Raw genomic sequence first — 11,967 nt, forward strand, 5'->3', positions numbered from 1 at the left:
TCTCTATCTACCTATCTCTCTATCTCTCTATCTCTCTATCTACCTATCTCTCTCTCTATCTATCTATCTACTTATCTCTCTCTCTATCTATCTATCTACCTCTCTCTCTATCTCTCTCTACCTCTCTCTCTCTCTCTCTCTCTCTCTCTCTCTCTCTCTCTCTCTCTCTCTACCTATCTCTCTCTCTCTCTCTACCTATCTCTCTCTCTCTACCTATCTCTCTCTCTCTACCTATCTCTATCTATCTCTCTCTACCTATCTCTATCTATCTCTCTCTCTATCTATCTCTATCTATCTCTCTCTCTATCTCTATCTATCTCTCTCTCTATCTACCTATCTATCTACCTATGTCTCTATCTACCTATCTATCTACCTATGTCTCTATCTACCTATCTCTTATCTATCTATCTACCTATCTCTCTATCTACCTATCTACCTATCTCTCTATCTACCTATCTCTCTCTCTCTCTCTATCTCAATGCACTTACCACCATACAGTGATCCAAAAATACTCTCTGACACCAGGGATGCCATAAGAAATACTTAAATTTGGAGAAATTGAATAACAAAATTATAGTAATTTAATTAAAAGTCATATTATGACCCTATTATTGTGATACTTAATACATTATTATTATAATACTTGTTTTATTACTCTGGTTTTGATTGTTTGACATCACTTGTTTCTTCACTGTCAATAGCTTGCTCAAGAAATCTCTTGTTTCTTTATTTTTCTTTCATGAATCAGTTTCATTCACCTTCATTTCTATTCAGCATCTACCACCTGGTCATGTACAGTAGAACAGAATATAATACGATAAAGTCATGGACTCATGGGAGACGTAGGCTAGTTGTTGAACATAAACGTTGGCTTTTTAAAATAACGAGGTGATTTTATTTCCTGTAAAGCAGGAGACACTCGTTTATCTGAATGGACAGAAAAGCTCAGGCTGGTTTCATGTTTCAGGTCTTCAGAAAGAAATGCTCCTTTTCATTCCCAGGGCGTCAAAAAGCTACGCTTTGTCATGTCCCTCTGCGTCGGGTACCAACGCACATGGCAGCCTTTAGCGTCGTTGTTGACCGCTAAAAGTAGGACTAGTATAAATAACAGAAAAGTCGGAGTAAGGAGGTGGTTGGGGAGGATGGATCAGAAGCCAGAGTGTCACCCTCGAGAGCGGACTTCACTTCCTGTGTGACACGAGGTCAATATTGATTGTTTTCTAGTGAAGTTACATTAGTTATGTCCTTCACATCCATAAATTAAGTCACGTAAGTTACAAAGTTATTTATCCCAAACCATGATCTTTTCCTAAACCTAACCACACCCTGATGTTTCACAGCATTAACAACTAGTTTTATTTTGAAAGTCTAACTTTAGAGCACTACACCATCAAAACTGCACAAACGATGAGTATGTGTTGGAAAGTAACCTGACTTGGGAGACAAAAACAAGCCGGCTACATCTCTCATGTTCTCAAACATCTGATCAACTTTGCTCTCGGTGAACAGCGAGACGTTGCATTAAAGTTCACAAAGTAAAACTCAACCCATCAAAATCCTCATGCACGTTTACTTCAGTGTTCCTGATGCATGTGACTCGTCCTGGGTTTGTACTCATCTTCACTGTTTCCCGTCACCCGGGCCGTCTGGAAACAGGAGAATACACTTGGTCATAGAAAACAACAGAACAGGTAGAGTCACGAAAATGATTTTATTTCTTGCGTCTTGATTTGGGCCGACTCATTGAAGAGATATCTGTAGTCAGATTTCTGAAAAGAAACGGTACAGAAACACCAAAGATGTTTTAGTTTTGTCCACCTTACCTATAATATGTACTTCTGTTACAGCAGGTATCATTATCAGATTCTTGAAACTGTCAAATATCAACCTCAGTGTCTGCTCTGGTTAAGGCAACAGTGTTGATTTATTGTGATTCGTATGAACACCTCTTCTCTGTGTGCTTTCATGTTTCACATTCGTGTGTGTCCATGCTGAGTCATATGGTCGTGTTGCGTAACCTTTATCGTGGCCTCAGCTGAGTCCTGTTTTCAGCCGTGTTCAGATGGTGATTACCGTTCTGTTCGGGCAGGAGTTAACCATCTGAGGCCACAGATTACATAAGCCACATCACAGACACAGAGACAAGAAACTGCTTTAAACACAGAAGTGAAGTCGACCGAACGTCACAGCAGGAGGTTTTCATCGTTTGTCCTACAGAGAGCTGAAGGGCTCACGTGTGTAATCGTTTCTCACGTGTCGTTTTCAAGTGATCACTGCCTTGTTATATTGTGGTTGCAGCAGATAAAGATTTGGCTTTTGTGGTCACAAAATAGCTGCTCTGAGATCAGGAGAAAACAATTTACTTGGCCCAGTATGTTTGCACAGTACAGTCTCTGGCTGCTGCATCAAACAAAACTCAAATGGTTACGTTTCCATCAGCAAACTTTAAGCTGCATTTATAATTTTATGCACAAATTTCTCCAAATCCACACATCTCTACAGAACCCTCTGTTGTATGGATGTCTGATGCAACTGATAGCAACTGTTAGCTTAGCATGTAGTTTCTGCTGCCGCTGTCTCAGATTAAAAATCAACAGAGCTGCTGTTTGTGTAAATAAAACGGTGCAACTCCGACTGTAGACACATCTCATCTGCCTCGTTTGACCTACTGTTTATGTGCGTGTGTGTGTATGTGTGTATGTGCGCACACTAAGTGTCAGATATGGGCAGATGGATGAAGAGGATGTTACTGGTGTAACTGGCTCTTTGTTCTGCTGCTCTGGACTTTAGGTGGCAACGTTCACGCTGGAGCTCAGAGTGCAGATGAATTAATAATTAAATTTATTCTGTGTGACTCAGATCTGATGGTTTCTGCAGCCCGCCGTCCCACAGGAGTTAGATTTATGTCGGACACATCCAATGCCAACGTTCACTCCCAATGCAGGAAGAAGTTAACCTGGTTCCAGACCTCTAAGTCACTGCCCACATCTTTAATTTGTTCAGTGATCAAAATATTTCTGTTGATGTTGTTAGTGGCGGCTGGAAAAGCAACCGAGCCAATCAGAGCGTAGTAGGACGGATTAAGGGTGGATGTCATCTTCCTGTGCCAAAACAAAACGTGTGATGACATGAACACAGCTGAACATGTTGTTGGAAGTTCCTTCCAAACTCCACCACAGCTTCTGTGTCCACTGAAACGTGTCAGTCACTGCTGACTGTTTAGAGCAAAGTAGGGTTGTTCCGACTGGCGACTGGATCGCTTAGCGACGGTTTTTCATGCGTCGATATTAAGGCGACTTTAACAAACTCACTATCAGAACTGAGATGATATAAAAACACTTTCTGTTTCCCATTCATTCCCCTTTGTGGCGACTCGACACGCCACAATATCAATGCTGACCGCCACATCCTGTATACTGTTTAATATGAGGAAAATCATAATTAATTGTGGAGGAGAGCATAGAATCACTCAGCACCTCCGCTTGCTCGCTCCCTCTCTCTCTCTCTCACACACACAAACACACTGACAGGGCGCCGTGTGTTTATAGAAAAACTAATGTTAGTCTGTCTATTTTCTTATCTAGGGATGGGCATCGAGACCCGGTTCTAAAAGGACCCGGTTCAATAAGGTCTGAGCTTATCGATGCTGCTATGGAGACTAGCGGGTCCTGTAATGTAACGGTGTGTCTCCAGCGTCAAATCTGATTAATCTTGCCACGCGATGGATAAGAAAGCTAATGTTTCACCGAAACGCAGTATTAAACGGGCCCGGGTCTGTTTATAATCAGGCTGCAGCCTCTGCTGCTCTCTGTCGCCTCCTACACACAGCAGCAGCAGAGAGAGACGCCGCGGTGGAGACGGTCGAGTTAAGTTCGCTCAGACTCCTGGAGTTGCCGACAGCTGCGCTCGTTACTGTGAGTACGTGCAATAAAACCTTCCCGAGTAAAAAGACAATACTTTATCAATACACACCTGTCTGTAAGGTAAACACATAGAAAGGGTTAATTTAATCATCTCTGTCCTCAGTCTGTCGTCCTGTATGTTTTATACAAGCACAACTAACGCTAGCTTGGCATTAGCCAAATGTTAAAAACAAGCTAATAGGAAGCTGTCTGTCTGGAGCTCAGACTGCTCTGTAGTCTTAAAAACTCAAACCTGACGCTCCGGCACCTGCAGGCTGAGTTTTTGTTCTTTCTAAACGTTACTCAGATGTCAGAAATTGAGTTTATGCTCTTGTAAACATCAATGTTGCTGCTCTAGAAACAACATTTAGCTGTATTTAAAATAATCAGTTCTAATCCTATAAATCATTTAAAAACAACCAGACAGTTAATGTGCACACTTCAATATATGTTTATTTATCGCAGGTCATACGGCACCTCAATATATAACAATCTTAAATCACATTGAATATCTTCCTCATGCCCGTTAGGTCAAATAACAGTAAAGTATCGATAGTGGTATCTATAAAGAATTGAATCGTTAATCAGTATCAATATAAAAAAAAAAGTACGATCCCCATCCCTATTCTTAACACAACGCTGTCAGTGTCGGAGACGGATTTGTTAACATTAGAATAAAGCTGGGTGGTTGAGGTTGACACGCTGTACGTAGCTGCTATCGATCGCACCCTCTTCCTCCTCGCCGCGGTTGCGCAGCGCCACAGTTACACTGTAATTCTGTGGGAAACGCTGTACTGTGCATTAACAGATGGTTCTGGTGGTTTCTCTTAAAGCTAATAAGCCTGTTTCTTCCATGCTGGTATTTCACTGACTTGCTGCAACGTAACCCCGCCCCCTGGCGATCAGATCCCCAGTCGGTGATCTCCAGTAGCCACGATCAGACGATATGAAAATAGAGGCGATCGCGCAACCCTGGAGCGAAATCACCGACCTCCTAAACAAAAAACAGCTAATATGAACACAACGTCACACTGAAGAAAGAAGAGAAACAAAATGGAAATTCAGTCTGATTATCAGGCCAGGGCGTGTGTCCTTTATTTACTGTAGCGAGGCCAAAATCATGTCACTATAACCAGCATTTATCCCTAAATGTAAACTTATTACAGTAATAAATACTTAAAAAGATTTCAGAGGTTGTGTTCATCCATTGCTATGTTAATGTATTAGATTTAAATACAGAATGAAAAGTCAGAGATGATAAAATCGGATTTACTATTTTTATTCAGTTTAAACTTTCATCAATAAGCAAAAATCCTCTTTTGAGCTGTTTAAACACACTTTGGGCTTAGAATTGAACACAGTGGAGTCTGAATGATCCAGACCACAGAATCAGCCACAGGGTTCTTGAATTTATCAGCTGTATTAAAAGACACCAAGTGAATCTTTCACTTGAAAAAATGTGTATAGACATAAATTCATCTGTATATTTCCTTCCTTCCTTCCTTCCCTCCTTCCTTTCTCCCTCGGATGTCTGATGATAGATGGACGGTTCGATGATAGAGGGCTGCTGGATGGATTTCGGGGTCTCGTCCATTTGCTAAAGTGGAGAGTAGATTTAATCCAGTCAGTCCTGTCAGCTGCTAATGATGGACGTTAGCATTAGCCTTTTCAGCTACAGCCATTATCAGTACAATGAAGCGGGTCGATCAGCTAGCTTCTCAGTGTTTCTCTCTCTCTCACACACAAACACGTACTCCCTGAGCTAAGTATAGCACTCTGGTGATGCAGAAACAGGAAACAAGGAGCATCAGGCTGGTTCCACCTGAATCCAGTACCTCACCACACCATCTTAGGGGAACTAGTTCACAGGGACTGGGTGTGGTTCAGACAGGATACGTCTGATCTGCTTGATTTGATGGCTGTCATGAGGCATCACAGTGATCAGTGAAATGTTATTTTACAAGCATTTAATCAGTTTTTCTCAGATGGCAACCCAAACGATGAGCAGTAGAGCCGTTCAAAAGTCTCTGTTAAGTCCTTGTTGTGTTTCAGGTCTAATGCTGCATTCAAGTGCTCCTCGGGTCGTCCAATTTCCCAAGTTGGGAAGTCGTTCTTCCGACTTCGGTGTGTTCATGTGCTTGAAGTAGGAATGTGGAAATAACATGTATGCTACTGTAAAGATTTGTTGGATTAGTATTAGCGTTGTCATCCAGCTATGCTGAAACAGTTTGAAGCTTACTATTACAAAGTTATTTTTTGTCCCAGGATTGTCACTGCACCAGTACATTACCTGAAACCACTCAAATAAATAACTTTCCTAATTAATCTACTTCACTCTACTTTCAACCAACAGCAGCGTTTTTTAGTTATGTCAGTGTAAGATTTGAATTGTTCTGGGATTTTTGCAAGGTGAAAACGTGACATTATTAAAAATATCCACCCTCCTCTCTGACAGGCCCAGCTGCAGCATCCATCATGACTAAAGAGGAGAACCTGGAGATGCAGGAGAAGGAGAGGCACGATCGGGAGGAGCAGGAGGAGGGGAGGGTCCAGAGAGAGGAGGAGGAGGTACTGACCGAGGAGGAGGAGGAGGAAGTGGAGAAAGAGGAGGAAGAAGAGGACGAAGACGAGGGGGAAGACGAGAGGGAGGGAGAGGAAAGGGCGGAGGTGGAGGATGAGGATGAGGACGAGCAGGAGGAGGAGCGGGAGGAGAGAGAGGAGCGGGCGGAGGAAGAGGAGGATCCACTGGCCGGCCAGGAGTGTGAGGCCGAGCAGGAACCCGAGCCGCTGTCAGTGTCTGAGTACCAGAGTCCAGTTCACGAGCCACGCCGCCGAGCCATGGTGCACCCCTCCGCCCAGGCCCCGCTGCCCAAAGACTACAGTACGTAGGAAATACACCACCTTTAATCCTGTCATACCACCTTAAATACATACTGACTAACATCTACACACTGTTAAACCACCTGAAGTACATTTTGTTGCACCATCTTTAGTACACTCTGCTACACCACCTTAAATACATAGTTATACAACCTTGAATACTCACTGTCACACCACCTGAACTACACTTGTTGCACCACCTTAAATACATACTGTCATGACATATATACGCTGCTATACCACATTAAATAGAAATTGTTATACCTCTTTACTTTAATACACACTCCACTCAGGCACTGCCACCCAAAAACCACCCAACACCATACTACCTTAAACACAAGTAGTTAGAATTGTCCAGAGTTTTGTCAGAGATGTTGTACGTTATGGATAAACAGGCAAACCAATGCAGAGTCATTCCCCTAATTACCATAAAAAACATCAAAAACTCAGTGAAGAAACCATTTAAATCGTAGACCAGAGTGGATTTTCAGTGCAGACAGTCTGTATTACTGACAGCTTTGATCGATCAATAGCTTTGAAAAGCTCTGGAATGACTGCTGTATGGACGATTGGCTCATTGGTATTCATCTGACAATCTCGGAGCAGGCCAGCTCCATTATACACTCTGTGTGTGCTTTCTGGCCACCTCCATTATCCAGCAGTGAATACAGGGCGGTCCTCCTCACCAGCCTGACAGACTATTTTCTGTCCAGTCTAGATGTGAAGGTTTTAATAGGTTTTAGCCAACTATTTATTAATATTTATCCGATTCCTGCTGATCATAGTCCAGATCATACCATTAGTATTTGGTTTAATTTACTTTTATTCATTTGACAATGTCCAAAGATACAGAAGTAAAGTAACATCGAGAAAAAGTGTCCTAGCTCTCAGTTTTAAATTGCACCTGACACAAGACTTTAGCATAGGAAATGAGAAGTTGTTTTTGAAGAGAAGGGATCGCTTTTGTCCTTGCCATGTTATTTTGAACGGTCACCCTCTAACCAAAAGACCACTGTACCAGAGATGCCCAGTTCAGAAAGGGTGGATAGGAGTTGATGTTCTCTGCAAGCTGATTTTAATTTCTATGAAACACTTGTGTGGAAGTTGGGGACAGCGCTGGCAGACCTGGGTGGTAAATGGACTGCATTCATGTAGCGCTTTTATTCAACATGCGTTACAGTTTGCCTGTTGTTGGTTCCCATTTTTTATTCTAAACAAAATTATAAACGCAACACTGTTGTTTTTGCCCCATTCATCATGAGCTGAACTCAAAGATCTAAGACTTTCTCTATGTACACAAAAGGCCCATTTCTCTCAAATATTGTTCACAAATCTGTCAAAATCTGTGTTAGTGAGCACTTCTCCTTTGCAGAGATAATCAAGATGCTGCATGGGTACTGCACAGGTGTGCCTTAGGCTGGCCACAATAAAAGGCCACTCAAAAATGTGCAGTTCCATCACACAGCGCAATTCCACAGATGTCGCAAGTTTTGAGGAAGCTTGCAGTTGGCATGCTGACTGCAGGAATGTCCACCAGAGCTGTTGCCCGTGAATTGAATGTTCATTTCTCTACCATAAGTGTGTGTGTTCGAGTGGCCTTTTATTGTGGCCAGCCTAAGGCACACCTGTGCAGTACCCATGCAGCATCTTGATATGCCACACCTGTGAGGTGGATGGATTATCTCGGCAAAGGAGAAGTGCTCACTAACACAGAATTTGACAGATTTGTGAACAATATTTGAGAGAAATAGGCCTTTTGTGTACATAGAGAAAGTCTTAGATCTTTGACTTCAGCTCTTGATGAAAGGGGGCAAAAACAAAAGTGTTGTAATTTTGTTAAATGTATAAAAGGGGACCAGAGGGTGTACTCCAACTACTGGGCTATCACATTGATCAGACTCCCTAAGAAAGCTTAAGACAGAGTGCTGGTACAAAGACTTTGGCTGCTTATCCAACCTCACATTCAAGAGGAGTGATGTGGATTCAGTCCTGGTTGGTGAACAGAGGAGCAGCTGTTTACCTTTTGCAAGGACACTGGAGTTTGTCTCTGCACACGTAAATACTGTTTCATCTCTTGTCGGGCTCAGACCTGGCATGTTGCACATATTTATTATAGATTTAAATAGTTATTCTCTTCCGTTGCGTTACTTCTGCACGGCACAGACCCTGAATAATGCACATGTATATATCTGCGTTGGATATATATATATATATATTTTCTACATTTATTTATTTTGACTGTATGTTTGTCTACTTGTAGCACCTTATCACCACAGCAAATTCCTCGCATGTGTAAAACACTACTTGGCAATAAAGTTGCTTCTCATTCTGATTTGCCCATCCAGTCTGTATCTTTTTATTAAAGTTGGAGAAGGCTTATGGCCATACCTGCCATGGAAGCCAATCGGCCCTTGCATATCCAGAGAATCTCTAGGCACCTCTGAGTTGTGGACATTGTCTGGTATGGTGGCCTAAGCAGCATCTCGGCTTTTTACGGATGATGTGATGCTGCTGGATTCGTCAGACTGTGACCTCCCCTGCATTCTGGGATGGTTTGATGAGGATGAGGGTCAGTACCTCCCTGTTTGAGGCCATAGAACCTCCAAGGGGTTGGGAGTTAGTCACTGCCCCAAAGAAAGGAATTTAGGTGTCTGAAATGGAGCATGAGTTCTACAAGCAGACTGGTGTAAGGTCAAGTGATGCCAACGCAAGACCATTGTTGTGAAGAGGTGAAGTTCTTAGTCTACCAGTGGATCTACTTTTCAACACTCACCCATGGTCTTGGGCTTTGGGTAGTGACAGACCTTCGCAGGATGGCTAGGCTCACCCTTACCCTCGTTCACACACAAGGAACTCAAACACTAGAGGTGCAACAGGCTGTCATTCATTTCTAATGCAACCACCAAATAGCAGCCTGTCGCCGCCCACTGCGTTTGAAGACTCAAGACTCACCTGGAGCTGAGAAAGGTTCAGCTTTATGCAGATTTCCACTGACGTGCAGGAGCGACAACCTGGAGACGACCAATCGCAATTGCTTTGGAAACCAACTACTTCTCTGCGCGTCAGTATAGTGTCAAAAGGAAAAAAGTAAATGTCCAGTCAGAGCAGAGAATGTAAATTAGACAAGAGAGAGCCTGTTACTTTGAGTCTGTATGTGTGAACAGGGCCCTGGAGACTGTGGCTGCTTTGCAGTGAAAGTGGCTAATTGACCTACTACACATCTGGCACTGGAACACTTGAGGATCCCACAAGAAACCCTGAAGGACGTGGCTAGAGAGAAGGATGTATGGGCTACCTGGCTCAGCCTGCTGCTGCCAAACCTGGAAAAGCAGCAGAAATTGGATGGATGGATCTCAAGAATCTGCGTCACAACCTGACAAAAATAAAACCAGAACTGTCTGCAGAAGTAACTGAGAAATGGTGTTTACTGGGTGAACCCACCCCTCCAATGCTGCACCAAAAGCAAGAAATAAAAACCCATCTACCCCTGCACCTAATATCTCGTTAGTTAAAACATTTTTGAACAATCCCTCCTTGATCCCATTCTAAAATCCTGTTTCAACCTGAACTACATCAGATTAAGTCCGTCTGCACGGGGACTTATTAAACCTCTCTGCCGTCTGTTTGAGGACCCCTGAGCTGTTGACAGTTAGGAAAAGTGAAGTTAGATTGCAGTTACTCAGTGAAATGAAATCTGCCTCAGAGCTGCAGAGCTGGCAGGAAGAGACTGCAGAGCTCATAGGTTACTTCGGATTTGATGAGCATGACAGAAACATCTTGGCATTACCATCTCAAATGATGTACTGCTGTTTGCTTTTCATTTTATTTTCTCTTTCCTATGATCTTTCTTCTTGTACTTTCTTAGCTCCTTTCCTTTCCTTTCTTTCCCTTTTTCTGTTTCTCTTTTAGTTATTCATGGTCTCATTGTCTGTTTTCGGGATTACCCTTAACTTTTCCTTTCTTCATCTGTCTCCAGCCTTCACCTTCTTCGACCCCAATGACCCCGCATGTTTGGAGATCCTCATGGATCCTCGGACCACCATCCCGGAGCTGTTCGCCATCGTGCGTCAGTGGGTTCCCCAGGTGCAGCACAAGATTGACGTCATCGGCAACGAGGTGAGAACATTGCAACAATTCAATACCTCAATTTCTTGAGAATGATGTCTGAACACAAGTATGACTTTCTTTTGATTACATAGGACAGCATTACAGAGAGAAATAGCCCGGAGCTGTTTTAAGATAAGATAAAAGCAGATTTAAATCCTGAGTCAAATATGACACATGGGTTTCTTGTCTGATGTCTAGGGGTAAGTAGAATAATCTGATGCTAAAGCTAAAATAGCAATAGTAATGCAAAGGAAGCTAGCTTAAAAACATGGCAGGACTGCAGTTCTTTATTGTCTTGTGGTTAAAGCCTTTAAGCAGTTGCATTTAACTCTGTCTGTATCGCTGCCCCAGCTGTTCTGGCGTGAAGCCCGAATCCACAGTCTGTTGTCATTGTCACATTGACCCAGATTCAAGACACACACACACACTCACACACACTCACACTCACACACACTCACACACACTCACACACACACAGACACACACTCACACTCACACACACTCACTCACACACACACAGACACACACTCACACAGACACACACTCACACACACTCACACACACTCACACACACACAGACACACACTCACACACACTCACACACACACAGACACACACTCACACTCACACACACACAGACACACACTCACACAGACACACTCACACAGACACACACTCACACACACTCACACACACTCACAGACACACACTCACACACACTCACACACACACACACACACACAGACACACACTCACACACACACACACACACACAGACACACACTCACACACACTCACACACACTCACACACACACAGACACACACTCACACACACTCACACACACTCACACTCACTCAGACACACACTCACACTCACTCAGACACACACTCACACTCACACACACACAGACACACACTCACACTCACACAGACACACACAGACACACACTCACACTCACACACACTCACACTCACACAGACACACACTCACACACACACAGACACACACAGACACACACTCACACTCACACACACACAGACACACACTCACACACACACAGACACACACAGACACAC

At 43.2% G+C, this 11,967-nt stretch overlaps 1 protein-coding gene across 4 annotated transcripts in view; it reads left to right on the plus strand.

Annotated features, from left to right (window-relative positions):
- The window catches only part of clip3 (CAP-GLY domain containing linker protein 3), a 34,567-nt gene that overhangs the window by 1,766 nt on the left and 20,834 nt on the right, over nucleotides 1-11,967 (plus strand). For 3 of the 4 annotated variants that reach the window (XM_046074820.1, XM_046074819.1, XM_046074821.1), the window contains exons 1-3: nucleotides 5,959-6,026; nucleotides 6,358-6,783; nucleotides 10,759-10,898. In XM_046074820.1, the coding sequence (XP_045930776.1) occupies nucleotides 5,960-6,026; nucleotides 6,358-6,783; nucleotides 10,759-10,898 (633 nt within the window). In that variant the 5' untranslated portion in view covers nucleotide 5,959. Of the gene's footprint in view, nucleotides 1-5,958; nucleotides 6,027-6,357; nucleotides 6,784-10,758; nucleotides 10,899-11,967 lie in introns of those variants that run through there. The other variant, XM_046074822.1, reaches the window with a different exon arrangement.

Source organism: Micropterus dolomieu, linkage group LG17, assembly GCF_021292245.1.
Source record: "Micropterus dolomieu isolate WLL.071019.BEF.003 ecotype Adirondacks linkage group LG17, ASM2129224v1, whole genome shotgun sequence".
Taxonomy (NCBI): domain Eukaryota; kingdom Metazoa; phylum Chordata; class Actinopteri; order Centrarchiformes; family Centrarchidae; genus Micropterus; species Micropterus dolomieu.